Below are 21,985 nucleotides of genomic sequence, written 5' to 3'. Positions count from 1 at the left end.
ATTTCATATAATGACAGCTTATGAATTACTTTAGCATTTAAAGTCTTAGGCCTCACAATTGTAATGGAAAGGTATATTTGCCTTTCAGTTTATGCCTGTTCAAATACCAAATGATGAAGAAAAAAGTGATCCTGTCCTTTTTGCCAGTAGAGTCCGGAATTTAATGGCAGAGTAAGTATCTATATGTGATTATGATCAGTAAATAGTTTTAAAATTATTGGTAAATGGCATTTAACATTGTTTGAAGTCTGTTTTTTTCTGTCTGAGGGCCTCATTCCCCAGCTCATTTTGGTAAGGAAAAATCATGTGCCTAGGAATGCGGTCAGTAAGAAAATCTATAAATATTTTCCCTGACGTAACCCCAAACTAATGGAGACGTAGCTTTGCCAGAAGGTGAACAGGGAGGGTACATGAACCGGGAGAAACCAGCCAGTGACCTCCAAAGGGTGAATTCTCCCAAGCTGGCCAGTCGCTGTCAGACAAAGCTAATGACGGTCTGAGTGGTTCCTGCTGTGACCCACCTTCTATCCCCTCAGCCTCCATATAGCTGCCAAGGCCACGTGTTTCAAAGGCCTTAATGATTATAGCACCAAAGAGGAAAAAGTTTGCAAGGGAATGCAATAGATGCATAGAAGAGGGGGAAAGTCACCCTCATTAAGGGGATGGCTATAAATTTAGGATTTAGAAACTGCAAAACATAAGGCAACATATACTTTCCTACTTGACTCTCATAATAACCAAAACTATGAGAAAAGCCAGGCAAGGATTAGAATTCCCACTTTACACATGAGGAAAGGAGCCTTGGAGGGGACTTATCCAAGGTTGTACAGCTAACTGAGGTCTTTCTTACTCTTTATCCAAGGCCCTTCTACCTCCACGCCTCCAAATCCAGGAAAAGGCTGCTTAAACAAACCTTTCCTCTGTTTTTAGGCAGGTTTTGGGAAGTCAAAATATCTGATGTAAATTCTCTCAGTTCCTAATACTTATCTTCCTTCCTAAATTTTGGACATAAGCTAGTATGAAAACATAATGGAAGAGGGAAGAAAACAATATCAAAGCAAATTTTGTAGCTGCTCTAGAAACTAGGTAAATCAAGTACATGTAGGGACACATAGTAACAAAAGTTTTTCAGCCAAACACTTAAACATTTATTCTTTTTTGAAAATAAAGTTAGTCTCCTGTGAAATAGGAGACTGCACTTAAAGGAGTTTTAACTGGCCACTATCCTGATTAGATAAATCACCTCTCCTCCTGTAATGAGAGTGTGTTATACTATCCGCACCACCCAGGCAGCCTCAGAGCCCTCCAGGTGTGCACCCTCTCCCCAAGCACCACCTCCCTCAGTCATGCCCAATGGCAGATTTGGAGCTAATAAGCCAGCAGTATTTATTCTCTTCGCAAAAATGCAATGAGAACTCTGAATTTAGCTTCATAGCTGAATTTGGCATTATAAGCAAGATTATATATATTATTTGTATATTACATATATTAATATTTCACAGGAGACTAACTTTATTTTCAAAAAAGAATAAATGTTTAAGTGTTTGGCTGAAAAACTTTTGTTACTATGTGTCCCTACATGTACTTGATTTACCTAGTTTCTAGAGCAGCTACAAAATTTGCTTTGATATTGTTTTCTTCCCTCTTCCATTATGTTTTCATACTAGCTTATGTCCAAAATTTAGGAAGGAAGATAAGTATTAGGAACTGAGAGAATTTACATCAGATATTTTGACTTCCCAAAACCTGCCTAAAAACAGAGGAAAGGTTTGTTTAAGCAGCCTTTTCCTGGATTTGGAGGCGTGGAGGTAGAAGGGCCTTGGATAAAGAGTAAGAAAGACCTCAGTTAGCTGTACAACCTTGGATAAGTCCCCTCCAAGGCTCCTTTCCTCATGTGTAAAGTGGGAATTCTAATCCTTGCCTGGCTTTTCTCATAGTTTTGGTTATTATGAGAGTCAAGTAGGAAAGTATATGTTAAAAGCATTTGAAAATGGTAAAGAGCAAAGCCGAGGTAAGTAGTGGTGGTCGACCACTAATAAATATTTACCAAATCCTGTGCTAGGCCATTTGCTTGTGTTACCTAACATATTCTTCACGGCAGTTCTGAGGCAAGTGAGGAAATGGAGGCTCTGAGGTAGTGAGAGTCTCTGGGCTGGGATTCAAGTCCACACTTCCTATTACCAAAGCCCAAGCTCTTAACTGTTTTGTTCTACTGTTTACTCTTATAATTCCTGAAGTGTTTTTAATTTTTATTTTCCTTATATATTCTTACACCCAAATAGTCATTAATCAAAAACAGCTTAGTGGCAGGTGGGGAAAAAAAGTTTATTCATATTGCATTCATTGAAAATTGAATGTTCTTAGCCATTATTCAACAAAATCAAATAACAGTTGATGACATAATTTTATGATTGTCACTGAATGTGTGTGAATAAAAATTTAGCCAAGAGGGATCTGCAGGAAATTATTTTATGTACAGCACAGATTTTCTTCTTGCCACTCAAGTGTTTTTTCAAGTTCTTGTTAATATGTATTTTTTCCAAATCTGTTTCACTATTAGTAGATCTCTGAGCAGGAGGGAGGTAGTCAGTGTTGTGCACTCCTCTGAGGATGGAGGGTGTTTAGGTTTGGAAGAAATATGATCTTATAATCAGTCCTCGTTAGTATTTTTTGAAGATTGCTATGTAGCAAGAAGGTGATCTTCAGTCTTAAAAGATGGAAAGATGCAGATGGCTAGCAATATGGATAGACTGTTCACTTATAATATGTACAGGTACCATTTATCTGTTTAAATGGCACTTCCACAGGCATTCTTAGTTGGTCCTTAAAATAACCCTGTGGAGGAAGTGATTATTCCTATGTGCAGATGAGAAAAGTGAGGCTTAGGTTAAGTGCCAGCTGGTAAAAGACTCCATAGGACTTGAACCTAAGTCTTCTCATTACTTTCCATGGACTGAACTCAACTATTATTATCACTGTAGTCAAAACACAGAACAGAAATGACTAGCTGGCAGAAGCACACAGACATAAGGAGATTAACTCGGGCCACAATAAGTCTGTGAAGTAGAGAAATATGTCTCTTTGGCAAATAATAAGCCAAAGCCACTGGTTCAAAAAGTAGTAAATACTTTTCCATTTACTGTCATTTGTTGACCACTTCAGGCCTAATGAAAAACCATCACCTTTTTTAAAAAGTTGAATCTGTTTGTTTTTTAATACTTTAGAGCTCTGAGAATTCCAGTAACAGATCACACCTATGAAGACTGCAGATTGATGATTTCAGCAGGACAGCTAACACTGCCTATGGAAGCTGGGTTGGTGGAATTTACCAAAATCAGCCGGAAATTGAAGTAAGCATATTTTAAAATTACCACACTTTCCTAAAGGTGTCCAAAAGAGATCTGAAATCCCGTTATGTTTATTTTCTCTGGTTTCATTAATGCTCAAACTCTAGAACCTACGTGGTGTTTATTAAGAAAGCCAGGGATGTGAATTTATCTCCCATTTAGTTCATCTAGTTTTGTTTTTCCAAGAACAGCTAACTCAGAAATATGTGTGTTGGTCATGAGAGGAGAACGAGATAGTAAACATGAGTCAGTGCAGATCTGCCTCCCTACCCAGAAACAGCTGAGTAGGTGGTCCTGCCACCTTCTTATAAGAAAGATGGCATAATTATATGGGACTGGCACAAGGTGGTCAGAACTCCTCATGTGAAATAGGAATTGACTCGTAGAGCAGCAATTCCGACCATCATTGAATTTTAAATACTTCCCTAGATCAACCTTCTCCTTCTGGGTACATAATTTTTTTTTTAAGGCAAAAAAAAAAAATTGCGATTTTTATGATCTGGTTTAAACCATTTAGAACATTCCCTTTGAACTTCCTGGTATGAAGGTGTAACTCCCACATCCCTCTCTGATTACAGTTCATTGTTTTCAGCCCTGACAGGGATCTGCAGAATTTATTAACTCAGCAGACCTTGGCATCCTCCCTAGGAGGGAGTTGCAGAACCAGTTACTGTATTAAAGTTTAATATTAAAAAATATTTTTTGATAACTGATGTAGCAAACATTATTTATATCTTCTAGATAGCAATGTTTTGATGTTATATTTTTACAATATTCCAATAGATTTGAAAAAATTAGATAGTTACTGAAATTGGATGTAGAAGTATGTGTTAAGTCACCTGTTTAATTCTACAGGATGTGATGTAAGCTACAGTATATTTTTCAGTGTTTTGTTTTGTTTTGTTTTGTTTTGTTTTTTTGCGGTACACGGGCCTCTCACTGTCGTGGCCTCTCCTGTTGCGGACCACAGGCTCCGGACGCGCAGCCTCAGCGGCCATGGCTCACGGGCCCAGCTGCTCCGCGGCATGTGGGATCCTCCTGGACCGGGGCACGAACCTGCGTCCCCTGCATCAGCAGGCGGACTCTCAACCACTGTGCCACCAGGGAAGCCACCAGTGTTTTTTAAAGTGTTTTGCAACTAATATTGGAGGAAGTGTACAAAGTCTAATGAATCCCCCATCACAACATTTTGTGAAATGTGAGTTCATTATCATCCGGAAAGCTTGAAAGCAAGAATTGTATATTTTTTTTAACAACTCAGTAAGTACTGTTGACTTACTAAGTAATATTTAGATTAAAATGTGAGTTCTTTTTTTCTTCTCATGAGTCATTTATTATCTTACCACATTGCTCCTTTTCCCAGTTACTTTTCTTTCCCTCAGATATTTGGGATAATTACAGTTATGCTAATATCCTTTAAAAAATTAGAAGTCTGTATCCATGTTCAAAGTGTGCCTTAAAATATTCATTTTCGGGGCTTCCCTGGTGGCACAGTGGTTGAGAGTCCACCTGCCGATGTAGGGGACGCGGGTTCGTGCCCTGGGCCGGGAAGATCCCACATGCCGCAGAGCGGCTGGGCCCGTGAGCCATGGCCGCTGAGCCTGCGCGTCCGGAGCCTGTGCGCTGCAACGGGAGAGACCACGACAATGAGAGGCCCGCGTACCGCAAAAAAAAAAAAAAAAAAAAAAAAAAAATCGTTTTCTTCTCCTTTTCAAATGTAACACTGAATATATTTTTCCCTCAGACAGATGAATAAAACAAAGCTCACAAAATGTCCATGTGGATTGTAAAACGCTAATAACACATCTTCATAACTCTTTGTTTAGATTAGACTGGGATGGGATTCGTAAGCATTTGGATGAATATGCCGCTATTGCAAGTTCCTGTAAAGGAGGAAGAATTGGAATTGAAGAATTTGCGGAGTATTTGAAGCTGCCTGTTTCAGATGTCTTGAGACAACTTTTTGCACTCTTTGACAGGGTAGGTTAAAGTTTAATCTTTAACACACAAATATTTTTATTTCGCGAGTCCCCACAGGGTATAAATCAGTATGGCAGGCATTAGAAAAACTTGCTAGGTCAGTGTTAGAAGAAGCAAGGCTGAGCCCATAGTTTAATTGCATGCTTTTGTTTTCAGCTTAATAGTAGAAGTAGCAGTAGTAATAATAATAATGATATAATAATAATTGTGTGTGTGTGTGTGTGGCAACAGTCATGATAGTGTCTATTTATTTTAAACACCAGGTCAGAAATAAATATTGTGACCATATACCCATATTTGTGTATGGAATTGGAAAGGTTTACATAACTAGCAAGAATTTTAATATTTATGTCAAAATCATACATTGATGACATGGGTGGTACTATTCTATCCTGAAGGTTTCTGGACTTCCCCCGAAACATCCGAAGACCAAATAGATTTTAGTTTATTTATAACAAAGTTTTCAATTAAAGCTTGACTGTTTGTCCTTATATTGGGGATTCAGTTTTCTGCTTACGAATATGTACGTACATGGAGTTAGATAATTGGAATGTCAAAGTTTCCTTAGGAAAAGTGCATCAAGGTTTCAAGTTCTCTCTTTTTAATTTGTTTTTTAATATATAAAGTTGACAGTAAAGTTTACTTTTTTGGTTACAGTTTTGTGAGTTCTAACAAATGCATAGAGGCATGTAACTACCACCACATTCAAGAAATACAACTGCAAAAAAAAAGAAATTCCCTGTAGCTAGGCTTTTATAGTCAAGCCCTTCCCTCACCTTTAACCACTGGCAATCACTCCATCCCTATAGGTTTGCCTTTTCCAGATGCCATACAAATGGAATCATTTAGTATATCCTTTTGAGTTCAGCTTCTTTCACTCAGGCATAACGCATCTGAGATTCAGCCACGTTATTGCATGTATCTGTAATTTGTCACCTTTTATTGCTGAGTGGTATTCCATTGTGTGGATGTACCATACTTGGTGTATCCATTCCCCAATTGAGGAACATTTGGTTTGTTTCCAACTTGGGACAATTATGAATATAACTGTTCTAAGCGTTCATGTATAGGTTTTTGAGTGAATATAGGTTTTCCTTTTACTTGGGTAAATACTTAGGGTTGGGTAAATACTTAGGATTGTTACCTTTTTTATTTCACATTCATTCCTGAGGGATATTTTTGTTGTACATATATGGGATTCTGTATAGAGTTCTTCCCTTTCAACAATTTAATAATTTCATCCTGCTGCCTTCAGGCCTATCTGGTTGTTTTTCAGGTTCCTCCTGCTATGGTATTTTATCCAGAGGTAGTGCTTTTTGTATTTCGATCAAAGTTTCTAATTGTAGTGAGAAGGAGAGATAGGCTAAACTAGGCTCATTCCATCCTGGCTGGCACCAGAAGTCCCAGGTCTCTATCAACCACTGGGAAAAGATATTTTGCAAAGAAATTATAGCCTGCTGACAGAAACCAGGACAGAGCTTTTCTTTTTCTTCTTACCCAGAGGTCACTAACATTCCTAATGACTTATTCCATGACTTATTCTCTTAGATGAACTTTTTTTTTTTAATTTATTTTAATTTTGGCTGCGTTGGGTCTTCACTGCTGGGTGCGGGCTTTCTCTAGTTGCGACGAGCAGGGGCACTCTTTGTTGCGGTGCGCAGGCTTCTCATCGTGGTGGCTTCTCTTTGTTGCAGAACACGGGCTCTAGGTGCGCGGGCTTCAGTAGTTGTGGCACGTGGGCTCTGTAGTTGTGGCTAGTAGGCTTAGTTGCTCCACGGCTTGTGGGATCTTCCCGGACCAGGGCTCGAACCTGTGTCCCCTGCGTTGGCAGGTGGATTCTTTTTTTTTTTTTTTTTCTTTTGGCGGTATGCGGGCCTCTCACTGTTGTGGCCTCCCCCGTTGCGGAGCACAGGCTCCGGATGCGCAGGCCCAGCGGCCATGGCTCACGGGCCCAGCCGCTCCGCGGCATATGGGATCCTCCCAGACCGGGGCACGAACCCGTATCCCCTGCATCGGCAGGCGGACTCTCAACCACTGCGCCACCAGGGAGGCCCGGCAGGTGGATTCTTAACCACTGTGTCACCAGGGAAGTCCCTTAGATTAACTCTTCTTTAACATGCTGCAGGTAAGCAACATTCTTCCATATGGAATGCACAAGCCTCTCTTCTGTGCTTGTTGCAGCATACAAATATTTTTTCCTTGTCCATGCAATGGTAATGTGTCACTGCCATGGTGCTACTATAAAGTGTAATGAAGATTTAGGGAAAAGGAGATGTAAATTATGGGATGTAACAGTGCAAGTTGGGAAAATAGAGGCACTTTTCACTTACACTGTTACTAGTATTTCTGTGAGATTTGTATAGCATTTTTCAGTATGGCTCTGGAAACCATGCAAGCAATTTTAAATAAAGTTTCTATAAATATGAACTTGGTGACAGGAAGGAATTTGGCAGGGACATACAAATAAGAACAGGAGATGGGGAAATGGGAAGTGACATGAAACAGGGACCAAGAGGGAAGTTCAAAGCACATGATAGACTTTATGCTCATCAGGATTTTTAATCAAGATTAAAAATAGTCTCCATAGAAGTTGCCCTGTCTTTCAGGTGTCATACTGTCATAACAGCAATAACAGGATTGCTTTGATACCAGTTCTGTCTTTTGATGACTGATGATACCTGCCAGTGGCCCCATTGTTTCTATAGCACTGGGATATGTGGGAAGATTTGGGAGTGGGGAAGGGAGTGTAAACCAAGGATTACAATAAGCCCTAGTTAGCCAGATTGACTCACTCTGAACGAAAGAATACAATTAGCTCCAAGCAGTTTGGAGACTGGTGAGCCTTTGTGGCCAGTGTGGTTAATCACACTTCTGCATGGACTGCTTCAATCGGCTCACGTATCAATTGTAACTGTAAGTTTTCTTCACTTCTTTGTATAGTTATAGACTTCACTTTAGATATAGACCATGAGTTGGTCTTTAAAACACTTTTGATCTCCAACATACTGGAAGGTAGAGAAAATAATCTGGAGAATTAACAACCAATGCATTTGACCTTTCTTTACCTCTTCCTTTTCTCTTCTCTTTGTCTCTCTTTCTCGCTTTCCTTTTTTTTTTTTTTTTTTGTTTTTTAACATACCTGCATGTCTGTGCCTGTGAAGATTTGCTTTGTTTTGAGAAGCTGAATTATGCAATCGTTGCCACGCCCTGTGCACATCCCCACTTCCATGCTCCCTTGGAGGGATTTAGCTGGGAAATGTTCCACAGAAAAGACAAAGAAGTTCAGTAACGTCATAGTTTATTTCTCTCTGTGTAGCTTATCTTGCTAAACTCAATACTTATGAGGGGTGGGAGAGGAAGAAGGGTGGGAAAGAGAGAGGGTGGGGTGTTCCTCTTGCTCCTTCATTTCAGTAGCTATAAATTTTTGCAGGGCAGAAGGCTCCTCCCATGTGCCTTTCCCACTTTATTCTCCCTTTCCCCTTCCTTCTTTTCTTCTCTCAATCTCTCCCCAAGTCTGGTGCAATTGTGGTTGGTATTTTGGGGAAGGGGAGAGATCTGTATATCTCTCCATGTTCCCTTACTCCTTCCCACATACATTCCTGGCAAGTCTGCAAAAACTTCATAATGGTTTTCGTCTCAGTCTGTCCTAAAAAAAAAAAAAAAAAAATGTGCTGTCTATTCAGTTTCTTCTGACCATCTGATGTGTTCTTTTAGATTGTCAGATATGCGATGGCAGATGATTTCAAGGTCCAACAGAAATGTGGCATTCATGATCCAAAGCATAGCATGGCTCATTGGATTAGGATAGTTTCTTGTGGAGAGGTCTCATCTCTGAAAAAAAGGAAAAGAAGACCCTTTTCATCTTTAGGTTTCATTCAGCTTCTTTATTTTCCCAAATGTACACTGAAGTCTCTGAATCAGAGACTGATTGGGATTAGTCAAAAGTCCACATGAGTTAGAGCTGAGAGCTGAGAGAGTAGTTTAAAACAGTGGCTTCTCAACATTTTTTATGTTCATAATTCAGTTTCCAAGACTAGATGTTTTTGCCAACACTCTTGAAGGCATTTAAATACACTTAATGGGACTGAGAAACAACACTGGCTAAGTCAGAAATAATTATAACACAGTCATGTTTACAGTTATAAGAATATCTACACAGCATCACCTTATTTCATTCATTCTTCAACGCTGTGTTATTGAGCAGAGCCGTGTGCTACCCTGCCAGCAGTATCTTACATACCTATGAGACAAAGTTCTCAAATATTGCAGCACACATGTCATCTTTGTTGCTAGTTTGACAGTATACCATGTTATCTGCCTCTTACCTCTTACTAGTGGCAAGTCATCTCATCTGCACTACATCTCATGATACATTCAGGGTCATGTTCCATCTGGCACACATCACCATAACGGTATGTGTATTCGCTGGTGGCAAAGCTGTATTTCAGGGGTCAGCAGACTTTTTTCAGCAAAGAGCCGGATTGTAAATGTTTTTGACTTTGTGGGACATTGGGTCCTAAACTTTCAGTATAATTTGTACAACTGAATAGAAAAGTTAATCCACCCCACTCAGAAAGATTTCTCTGTTTATTTTCAGTCACTTAAGCCACATAAATGCCCTGTCCTAACTCTCAGCATGAAAATCTGCATAATACAGCACCCTACCTTCTCTAACAGGGAAGGGCAAGCAAGGATGCTTGTTATTATATGCTCATTATTTGCTCATGATTTAACACTTGAACTAATGCCAAAAACAAGGCAGACAGGAAGAACTCGGATAAAGAAACGCATTCATTCCACACAATGCAAAACAGTAATAAAAGATCTCCAGAATAGCCAGAAATGCTGGATTGTCAAAGTGCTAAAGTATACACACACTTTCCTGTTCTAATATTTAAACAAAGGACATAGTAATGCCAGAAGAACTAAGTACCAGTTAGAAGGCCAAAATGGGAAAAATCAGGACAGTTTTCACATTTTTTAGAGAATGGAAATAGTAACCATCTATCTAAATTTTCTTAGCCTGTGGTCTGTTGTGTGCGTAATGGTTTTGGTAAAAAGAGAGTGAGCTCATGCCAGACTATAGCTGAATGATTAGAAATCAGTCTCTCTCATCTGTGAAGATGAATGATATACCACTAGTTAGAAATGGGGAGGATGTCAATAAGAAGTAGACAGATTTGGTGAGAATAAAGATTCAGAGTGACCCCCTTTAAATCAGATGTGGAACAATGGTGGCTATAATGCCTGACTGCAATCCTTCAATCAGTCCTTAAACTTTACCAGCATGCTTTATTTTCATCAGTTTAGGAAATATAGCAGGTGACAGTCAGCAAACTACAGCTGATAGACCAGATCCAGTCTGACGCCTATTTTGTAAATAAAGCTTTATTGGGACACAACCATGCCCATTTGTTTATGTACTGTCTATGGCTGCTTTCATAATACAGTGCCAGAGGTGAATGGTTGCAACAGTGAAGTCTTCTATCCTTTTTTTTAAATTGAAGTATAGCTGATTTACAATGTTGTGTCAGTTTCTGGTGTACAGCAAAGTGATTCAGTTATATTTATATATTCTTTTTCAGATTCCTTTCCATTATAGGTTATTACAAGATATTGAATATTTTTCCCTGTGCTACACACTAGGACCTCATTGTTTATCTACTTTATATCTAGTAGTGTGTATCTGTTCATCCCAAGCTCCTAATTTATCCCTCCTCCACCCCCCTTTTCCCCTTTCTTCTATCCTTTAAATTTCCAGTTCGGGTTTGATGTGTACTTTAGTATTTCATAGCTCATGTGAAAAGAACTCATCTTGATTCCAATCTCAATTAATCAGGATTTGTTATATGAAATCTAAAGCTCATATGATATAATTAACAGAAGAAGGCTATAACTTTCTGAGTGGGCTAGATGAACATTCCTATCCAGTTGTACCAGTCATCCTGAAAGTTTGATGGCCTATATGTCTGACCATTTCCTTCTTCAATTCTCAGGGTGACCTAACTCCCCCATGTAGTCCAGCATAATATTTTCCCTCCCTGAGTGTTCTTACACTAGAAATATCCTTTTAAGCATGAGAATTGTATGCTTTCTTTTTGGCTTCTCAATGCAAGTCTACCTAGGGGACACTTAGAGGAAACAGAAAGGAGAGGGCATTGATTAAAGCTCAATTTTTTATTGGAACAAGTGAGCAATGGCCTCCTCCAAGAGCATAAAGAGGTAAAGAACAGGGCTTTGTACGGAGCAAATTGTGTCAGACCAATTTAATTTCCTCCTATGACAGAGTGACAGTCCAAGATGATAAGAAGAAATAGATATTATCTATATGGACTCTAGAAAGGTTTTTGATTTCATCCAATGTGACATTCTCATCAATAAATTAGGAAGGTCTGGTCCGGATCATGTTGCAGTTAGGTGAGAGCCCCACTTGACAGAGAACCCTCACTGAAAGTGGGAGCTGTGTGTCCTGTGTTATTCGAGACCTGCTTCAGTCCCCCCACCTTGGAGTTCTGTCTGGAGGAGAAACATATTTGATAGGTTACCGGAATACTTTTGAAAACCAGACAATACATCAAAGTGAGGATAAGGGTATGTACGTATGTCTTTAAAAGTTGTAGAACCAGACCCAAGAAAAAGATTAAATTACAGTCATATATAACATAAAAATACTTGGGCATGAGAAGGAAACTGAATGCAAGATAAGAACGAAGCTGCAGTCACTTCATGGCACCTGAAGATCTAGACTCAGAGAATTCTAGATGTCAGATTGCCCATCTTCCTCATTTCTCAGGAAGCTTCCAGCCCAAAAGAGGAAGTTGTATGCTCAAGGCTACAGAGCTGGTTAGTTGCAGCACTGGGAACTCCTAGTTCAGTATTCTTTTTACTACAAACCATCTCTGGACTTTTTAAAAATAACTTTCTTGAGGCATATTTTACATATCATAGCATTCAGCCATTTCAAGCATACAGTTCAATGATTTTTTTTAGTAAATTTACCAAGTTGTGCAACCAGCACCATAAATAAGTTTTAGAGTTTTTCCATCACCCCATTATGATTCCTTGTGTCATTAACTATTAATTCCTGTCACCTACCTATCTCCCAACCCTAGGCAACCACTATGGTAAGTCCTCCTGCGTTGTTCTAGACCTGGTCTAGAATAAAGACTAGAATAGAGACTTGTATAGGTTTGCCTTTTCTGGACATTTCATATAATGGAATCTTATGATATACAGTGTCACGTCTGGCTTTTATCACTTATTGTAAGTTTTTTTAATATAAATTTATTTATTTTATTTTTATGTATTCTGGCTGCATTGGGTCTTTGTTGCTGCACGCTGGCTTTCTCTAGTTGCGGTGAGCGGGGGCTACTCTTCGTTGCGGAGCACAGGCTCTAGAGTGCAGGCTCAGTAGTTGTGGCACACAGGCTTAGTTGCTGCGCGGCATGTGGGATCTTCCCGGACCAGGGCTCAAATCCGTGTCCCCTGCATTGGCAGGCGGATTCCCAACCACTGTGCCACCAGGGAAGCCCACTTATTGTAAGTTTTTGAGGTCCATCCATGTCATTGCCTGTATCAGTAATTCATCCCTTTTTATTGCCAAATGGTACTCCATTATATGAATTTATCACATTTTGTTTATTCATTCACCTGTTAGTCGATATTTAGGTTGTTTCTACTTTGGAACTATTATGAGTAGTGTTGCTAGTAGCATTCGTGTGTCACTGTTAACTTTTTAAGTTCAATAACTCTTCCCCCTCAAATTGAGGTTAAATTTTCCATTGAATATGGCCTCTTCCCCTACTCTTTTTCTCCAGAGCTGCACAGTAGAGTTGCCCCAGACAACAACCAAAGTTCCTATTAATGTTCTAATAAATAGCCTTAGGGGATTAAATAGTCCAGAGAAGAAAAGGCTTGTTAACCTAATAACAGTCTTTTATTCTATGATGGCTTATGAGAAACTGTTAGCCAAATGCTTTCCATCTTAGCAGAAAATAAATGAGAGGAATTGGATTTAAACTTCAGCGAAAAACACTTCAGATGGTCATAAGGAGGCACATTTTATATGACAATGGATGCTGTCAAGTTAATTTGCAATATTATAAAAACAAAGCCCATGTAATTTCCTCAGAAGCTTATATGAATGGATTTAAATCTATCTGAGGCCAGATGGCCCCTTGTGATCCCCTAAAGGGAAGAAAGTCCTTCTGTGGTGCTTCTTCAGTGTGGTAAAGGAAGACATTTGGCCTTTGGTGTTTACAGAGACTGTTTCACGGTGCCCCTGAGACCAGTTATTGGAGTCATTGTGCCATAAAACCAGTTGATGGAGAGTTTTCTATAAACCACTAAGTGTGGCAGGAGACATTGCTCTCATGTCCTACACAGAGCAGTGTCTCCCAGCTACGATTCTCTCCCGAATAATAGCTAGAATAATCATTATTTAATTCTAGAATTGTACAGTTTATAAAGTAATTTTACATTTAATCTCCTTTTGACTTCATATTTGAGCCTTAGTAGTTTCCAGAGTACCCTGTGAGATAGACTCTGTCACATGGCAGTTCAGAGTCCTTTCCAATTTCATTCTCTTCTATTGAGTTGCCTTTATCTCCCATCATTCTCAGCAGTAAACTCTCATCACACTGGACTACTCATTATCTCTTGAATACCACACATGCTTTAGTTCCTCTATCTTTTCACTACACCACCCCTTTATATATATATATATATCCTGTCTTTTTGGAGAACTCTGACTTAGCCTATAGTCAGGCCTACACATTACCTCTTCTGTAGGTAAATGTTCTCCTTTCCTTTCCTCAGCAGAACTTATTGTTCCCCTTTTGGACACCCATATTGGTTTGATAATCCTATACAATATATTAGCTGTGTGACCTTTTATAAGTAGCTTAACTTCTCTGAGTTTTTCTTTCCTTATTTCAAATGCTTTTATGTCTTTCAGGGAAATTCTATGAAATTGATATACCAAAGAATATTCTATACAAATGTAATAGTTTAGTATTAATAGTAGAAATGTGAAAATAGACCTCAGATTATAGTTACAATACCTAGTTTTCTGTGGGTCTCTTTGATCCTTGAGGACAGCAATCCTGATGTTTTCATCTTTCTCCCCTAAACATTGAGTCCAAGTCCTGAAACATAATAAAAGAAATGGAATCTTTATGAAGTAGGCAGGGGAGATACTATTATCATCAGTTTGCAGATTAAAATTAAGGTCCAAAATGCTGAGTGATATAAGGATTTAGTTATGTCCTGGCCACTTTTCCCTGAGTTTACCAATAGAACTTCCAAAGACTGCTGAAGGGCTTGTACCCTGACTCTACCTAGTATCAAGGGTGAGGTTTCTCAAAGTATTATCTGGGACTATCTGTCATAGACTGACTTCTGAAGATACTTATTAAAAATATAAAATCTCACAAATGTAATTTTGAGCAAAGAGAATCCAGACACACAAAATCAGAAAAGAGAGGACAGTACTACCAAATTTACAGAAATAAAAAGTATTATAAAACAGTACTATGAGCAACTGTATATCAACAAATTGGTTAACCTAGATGTAATGGACAAATTCCTAGAAATGTACAACTTACCAGGACTGAATCATGAAGAAACAGAAAATATGAACAGACCTAACTAGTAAGGAGATTGAATGAGTAATTTTTTAAAAACCTCCCAACAAAGAAAATCCCAGGACCAGATGGCTTCACTTGTGAATTCTACCAAATGTTTAAAGAAGAGTTAACACTAATCCTTCTCAAACTCTTCCCAAAAATTGAAGAGGAGGGAATACTTCCCAACTCATTCTATGAGGCCAACATTATCCTGATACCAAGGTCAGAAAAAGATAGTACAGTTGACCCTTGAACAACACAGGGGTTAGGGGAACCAAACTAGTAGAACTGGAGGCACATAGTTCAAACCTGTATTGTTCAAGTGTCAACGGTACATGAAAAGAAAACTACGGACCAATGTCCTATATGAATTGTTTTATTTATTTATTTATTTTGGTCTTAGTTGCAGCAGGCAGGCTCCTTACTTGTGGCTCACCAGCTCCTTTAGTTGCAGCACGTGTGCTACTTAATTGCAGCACATGTGCTCCTTACTTGGGGCTCATGGGCTCCTTAGTTGTGGCATGCATGTGGGATCTAGTTCCCTGACCAGGGATCGAACCCATCTTCCTTGCATTGGAAGGCAGATTCTTAACTACTGCACCACCAGGGAAGTCCCCCATATGAATATTGATGCAACAATTCTGAACAAAATACTAGCAAACAGAATTCAACAACACATAAAGAGGATTTTACATCATGACTAAGTGGGATTTATTCCTTGAACGCAAGGGTGGTTCAACATATGAAAATCAATCAGTGTAATAAACCACGTTAACAGAATGAAGGGGGAAAAAACACAGTTACCTCAATCGATCCAGAAAAAGCATTTGACAAAATTCAACACCCTTTCAGATAAAAACACTTAACAAACTAGGAATAGAAGAAAAGTACCTCAACATAATAAAAACCATATATGAAAAGCCCACAGCCAACATCATACTCAATGGTTTGAGCCTGAAAACCTTTCCTCTAAGATTAGGAACACAAAAGGATGCCTGCTTTCACTACTCCTGTTCAGCATAGTACTGGAAGCCCTAGCCAAAACAGTTAGGCAAGAAAAGAAATGAAAGGAATATGAGCTGGAAAGGAAGGAGAAAAATTATCTCTGCTCACAGAATACATGATCTTATATGTAAAAAAATCCTGCAGACAACACACACACACACAATTGTTAGAACTAATAAACTAATTCAGCAGAGTTGCAGGATACAAATCCACACACAAAACTTAGTTGTGGGGACTTCCCTGGTGGCACAGTGGTTAAGAATCCGCCTGCCAATGCAGGGGACATGGGTTCAATCCCTGGTCCGGGAAGATCCCACATGCCGCAGAGCAACTAAGTCCGTGCGCCACAACTACTGAGCCTACGCTCTAGAGTCCGCAAGCCACAACTACTGAAGCCCGCATGCCACAACTACTGAAGTCCACGAGCCTAGAGCCCATGCTCCACAACAAGAGAAGCCACCACAATGAGAAACTCGTGCACCGCAACAAAGAGTAGCCCCTGATCACCACAACTAGAGAAAGCCCGCATGCAGCATCGAAGACCCAATGCAGCCATAAATAAATGAATGAATGAATGAATGAATGAATCTGCCTACCAATGCAGGGGATACAGGTTTGATCACTGGTCCAAGAAGATCCCACATGCCGTGGAGCAACTAAGCCTGTGCAATGCAATTACTGACCCTGCACTCTAGAGCCCGCCTGCCACAACTACTGAAGCCCGTGTGCTTAGAGCCCGTGCTCTGCAACAAGAGAAGCCACTGCAGTGAGAAGCCTGTGCACCGCACCGAAGACCCAATGCAGCCAAAAATAAATAAATTTATTTAAAAAAAAAAAACTTAGTTGTGTTTCTATATACTAACAATAAACAATATGAAAAAGAAATTAAGAAAGCAACTCTGTTTACAGCAGCATTAAAAAGAATAAATATAGGATAAAGAATAAAATAGGAATAAACAACCAAGGAGGTAGAAGACTTGTACACTGGAAACTACAAAGTGTTGTTCAAAGAAATTTAAAAAGATGCAAATAAATGGAAAGACATCCTGTGTTCATGGATTGGAATTCTTAATATTGTTAAGAAGTCAGTACTACCCAAAGTGGTCTACAGAGTCCGTGCAATCCCTATCAAAATCCCGACAACATTTCTTTTTACAGAAGTCAGAAAATCCATCCTAAAATTCATATGGAATCTCAAAGGATGCTGAATAGACAAAATAGTCTTGCACAAGAACAAAGTGGAAGTCTTATACTTCCTGATTTCAAAACTTACTACAAAGCTACAGTAATCCAAATAGTGTGGTACTGGCATAAAGACAGACATATGAACCAATGGAATAGAATAGAGAGCCCAGAAATAAACCTGTGTGTGTGCATACAAATGATTTTCGATAAGGGTGCCAAGACCATTCAATGGGGAAAGAACAGTCTTTTCAACAAATGGTGCTGAGAAAACTGGATAACCACATGCAGAAGAATGAAGTGGACTCTTACCTTATGCCATATATAAAAATTAACTCAAAATGGGTCAAAGACCTAAGCATAAGAGCTAAAACTATTATGTTTTGTGTTAGACAAAAACATAGGAGAAAAGCTTTGTGACAGTGGATTTCTTGTTGATTTTTTGGGTATGACACCAGAAGCACAAGTAATAAAAGAAAAATTAGATAAATTGGACTACATCAAAATTTAAAACTTTTGTGCATTGAAGGACACTATCAACAGAGTGGAGAGGCAACTCATGGAATGGAAGAAAATATTTGCCAATCATATAACTGATGAGGGGTTAATATCCAGAATGTAGAAGGAGCTACGAAATAACAACAAAAAAAACAAACAACCCTATCAAAAAATGGGCAAAGGGCTTGCATAACATTTATTGATATACAAGTGACCAACAGGTATATGGAAAGATGCTCAACATCACTAATCATTAGGAAAATGCAAATTAAAACCCCTATAAGATATCCTGTCACACCCATTAGGATGGCTATTGTCAAAAAACAAACAAACAAACAAACACCCAGAAAATAACAAGTGTTGGCAAGGCTGTGGAGAAATTGGAACCCTTGTACACTGTTGGTGGGAATGTAAAATAGTATAGCCACTGTGGAAAATAGTATGGTTGTTCTTTAAAAAATTAAAAACAGAATTACCATTTTATCCAGCAATTCTGCTTCTGGGTATATAACCAAAAGATTTGAAAGTAGGAACTTGAAGAAATATTTGTACCCCCATGTTCGTAGCAGCATTATTCACAAAAGCCAAAAGGTGGAAGCAACCCAAGCATCCACCAATGGATGAATGGATTTAAAAAAAATGTTATATACATACAATGGAAGATTACTTAGCTTTAAAAAGGAAATAAATTCTGACACATACTACATCATGGATGAACCTTGAAGACATTATGCTAAGTGAAATTAGCCAGTCACAAAAGGACAAATACTGTATGATTCCATTTATATGAGGTACCTAAAACAGTTAAATTCATACAGACATGAAGTAGAAGGGTGGTTGCCAGGGCCTAAGGGGAGGAAGGAATGTTTAATGGGGACAGAGTCTCAGTTTTGCAAGAAGAAAAAATTCCTGGAGATGGATGGTGGTGATGGTTGCACAACAATGTGAACATACTTAATGTCACTGAACTGTACACTTAAAAATGGTTAAAATGGGGGACTTCCCTGGTGGTGCAGTGGTTAAGACTCTGCGCTCCCCGTGCAGGGGGCCCAGGTTCGATCCCTGGTCAGGGAACTAGATCCCACATGCGTGCCGCAACTAAGAGTTCACCTGCCACAACTAAGGAGCCCACGAGCCGCAATTAAAGAGTCCATGTGCCACAACTAAGGAGCCTAACTAGGGAGCCGCCCGCCGCAACTAACTAGGGAGCCACCTGCCGCAACTAAGACTCAGTGCAACCAAATAAATAAATAAATATTTTTAAAAAGATGGTTAAAATGGTAAATTGCACATTACATGTATTTTACCACAATTTTAAATTTTTTTAATTAAAAATTTAAAAACAAGATACAAAAAAGTATATGCTATATGATTCCATTTATTTAAGCTACAAAAATGAATCTGTGGTGTTAGATATCAGGACAATGGTTAGTTACCCTTGGGAGAGGAGAATAGCTGGAAAGAAGCATGAAGAGGCTTCAGGGGTCCTGATGATGTTCTATTTCTTGATCAGAGTGTTATGACATGGGTATATACATTTTGTGAAATTCTTTGAGCTATATATTTGTGATTTGTACAGTTTTCTATGTGAATGTTACACTTCCAAAAGATTCCAAAATCGTAAATCATGAGCCCCACAGCAGACTATACAGAATCAGAATCTCTGAGGATGGGACCTGGGGACCCTGCATTTAAAAAATCCCCCTTCTAAGTTTTTCTTAAGAACGTTGGATGCTGCAGATCTTTGCTAAAGGAAGAGAGTTAGGTAAATATTTTTCCAGTGCCCCAGAATTCTTCAATTGTACCCTAACAATAAACATTCCTTAGAAAAGAAATTCTTGATATCCTTGAATCATTTACCTTCTCCTGTTAGGAAACTCCACGTCATCTTTCAGGTGCTGAGAAAGAGAACTAAAAATAGTTAACAGCATATAGAAATGTATAGTTTAATATATTACACTTAAAAATATGATTTCTTCTAATTTGTCAGACATACTATAACTTAAGAGTGTTTTATTAACGCCCTCTGAAAAATGGCAGGTGCTAGGGCCTAGTGGAATTCAGGCAACTAGGGTAGGAGGTGCACCCGGGGTGTGGTACAGTGCAAGCAAGTACAGAAAAGCCAGTTCTTCCCCATGTAAACTACTTAGACTCCATTTCATCTTTCTCATACCACCTCCAAGATTTCAGCAGCCTTTACCCTTTACCCTTTCGGTAAACCAAAAGCATGTTTCTTGCAAAGGCTCTTTTGGATGGAGCAGATCAAGATCGAGGTCTTGGACAAGCTCTTGGAGACCTTCTTGGAGGAGGCGGTCAGAAAAGAAGAGGAGCAGGAAATATTGGAGGGATAGTTGGAGGAATTGTGAATTTTATCAGTGAGGCTGCAGCTGCTCAGTATACCCCGGAACCACCACCCACTGAGCAGCATTTCACCAACGTGGAGGAAGTGAGGAAGTTAGGCGGTTTCGGCAACAATTTGCACAACTGGCTGGACCAGACATGGAGGTGGGTGCCACTCACCTAATGAATATTCTCAACAAAGCCCTGTCTAAGCACAAGGATCTGAAGTCTGACGGCTTTAGTCTTGACACCTGCCGGAGCATCGTGTCCATAATGGACAGTGACACAACTGGAAAGCTGGGCTTCGAAGAATTTAAGTATCTCTGGAGAAACATCAAGAAATGGCAGCGTGCTTATAAGCAATATGACAGGGACCATTCTGGGTCTCTGGGAAGTTCTCAGCTGCGGGGGGCTCTGCAGGCAGCAGGCTTCCAGCTAAAGGAATAACTTTACCAAATGATTGTCCGCCGATATGCCGATGAGGATGGAAGTATGGATTTTTTTTAAATTTATTTTATTTTTACTTATTTATTTTTCGCTGCGTTGGGTCTTCGCTGCTCCGCACGGGCTTTCTTTAGTTGCCGCGAGCAGGGGCTACTCTTCGTTGCGGCGCACAGGCTTCTCATTGTGGTGGCGTCTCTTGTTGGGAGCATGGGCTCTAGGCGCCTGGGCTTCAGTAGTTGTGGCACACGTGCTCAGTAGTTGTGGCTCTCAGGCTCTAGAGCGTAGGCTCAGTAGTTGTGGCACACGGGCTTAGTCGCTCCGTGGCATGTGGGATCTTCCCGGACCAGGGATTGCACCCCCGTCCCCTGCATTGGCAGGCAGATTCTTAACCACTGTGCCACCAGGGAAGCCCAGAAGTATGGATTTTAACAACTTCATCAGCTGCCTGGTTCGCCTGGATGCCATGTTTCGTGCACCCAAATCCCTGGATAGAGATGTGGATGGCCTGATTCAGGTGTCGATCCAAGAATGGCTGCAGCTGACCATGTATTCCTAAAGTGGGCACTAAGTCGGGACTACCCCGGGGGACAGGAGTGCTGGAAGCTTAGCCATGCTCTCTGCACGGTTGCGGTTACCCCATCCAAAGCTGTCATTTTCTGCCGAGTTCTTTCATAACCCGACCTTTTTCTGAACTTGTGCTGCCCTTTACTGCTTAATTAAACAGATTTTTCATGAAAAATGTCCTGAGTGGTTTGTATGTCGGCTCTTTGAGACACGGGATTTATATGGACATATATGTGATGGGAGTGCAAGGCAGGCTCTAATGGAGTAGATTTTAATAGGTCATTTCTTATTTGGTGAATGAATTTCAAAGAGCAGGAAAGCTGTTGTTGTTATTGTTAAGAATGAAATTTTGAAAAATATCCTGGAATAAATCAAGAAAGCTCTCAGGAGATATATTTTTTTCCTTTAAAAAAGGTGAGGAGGCAGGAAATTCAAAATCTGTTTTTCTCTTAATTCACATCTGGTCTTTCTATTACATTTTTTTTTTAAAAGTGTTTTCCTGGAAACCTGCTTAACTGTATAGAAACAGGTTCAGAAATGTGAAATTAAGCAGTTTTATAAAAGGTAGTATTTTTTTAATGGTGGAACAACTATCTAAACTCTAGAATTCTTTAGTCTCGTTTCCCTAGTAAAATAAGCATGTAACAGTTTTGTTTTGATATAATTGTAAAAAGGATCAGGGCATTGGGGAATGAAAGAGTGTACTTATAGTTGAAATGTCTCTGGTTGCCTTAATGAATCAAAGTGATCACTCTTACATGTACTTCAAACTCAGGCACGCCCTGCTGATGTTAGCCAGCTCTTGTCATGTCTTGCCCTGCCTCAGAGCAAAGAATATTCTTTCATTTGTTTGAAAACTGCAGACAGGAAAAAAAGTAGACAAAGAAAATGTACACAAATCATAACCCGTTATTTGGTATCTAAAGCGATAGAGAGATGTATAAATATATATAAATGTTGCTGAGTCTTTATTGCAGTGGTTCTCAGCCCTGACTGCAA

General features: G+C 39.4%; 2 protein-coding genes across 3 annotated transcripts in view; both read left to right on the top strand.

Annotated features, from left to right (window-relative positions):
• Positions 1 to 21,985, top strand: part of LPCAT2 (lysophosphatidylcholine acyltransferase 2) — a 65,524-nt gene that overhangs the window by 27,714 nt on the left and 15,825 nt on the right. For both annotated transcript variants that reach the window (XM_082607723.1, XM_082607724.1), the window contains 3 exons: positions 89 to 171; positions 3,225 to 3,350; positions 5,174 to 5,327. In XM_082607723.1, coding sequence (XP_082463849.1) covers positions 89 to 171; positions 3,225 to 3,350; positions 5,174 to 5,327 — 363 coding nt within the window. The remainder of the gene's footprint in view (positions 1 to 88; positions 172 to 3,224; positions 3,351 to 5,173; positions 5,328 to 21,985) is intronic.
• Positions 20,056 to 21,174, top strand: CAPNS2 (calpain small subunit 2). Its single transcript, XM_082607737.1, is given in 3 exon segments — positions 20,056 to 20,422; positions 20,426 to 20,468; positions 20,827 to 21,174. Coding segments are annotated over 3 exon segments (480 nt in total). The 5' UTR covers positions 20,056 to 20,137; the 3' UTR covers positions 20,979 to 21,174.

The sequence above is a fragment of the Mesoplodon mirus genome (assembly GCF_964341445.2).
Source record: "Mesoplodon mirus genome assembly, chromosome: 19".
Taxonomy (NCBI): Eukaryota; Metazoa; Chordata; class Mammalia; order Artiodactyla; family Ziphiidae; genus Mesoplodon; species Mesoplodon mirus.
Note: the sequence above shows the minus strand (reverse complement) of the source record. Positions and strands in the feature narration are given on the sequence as shown.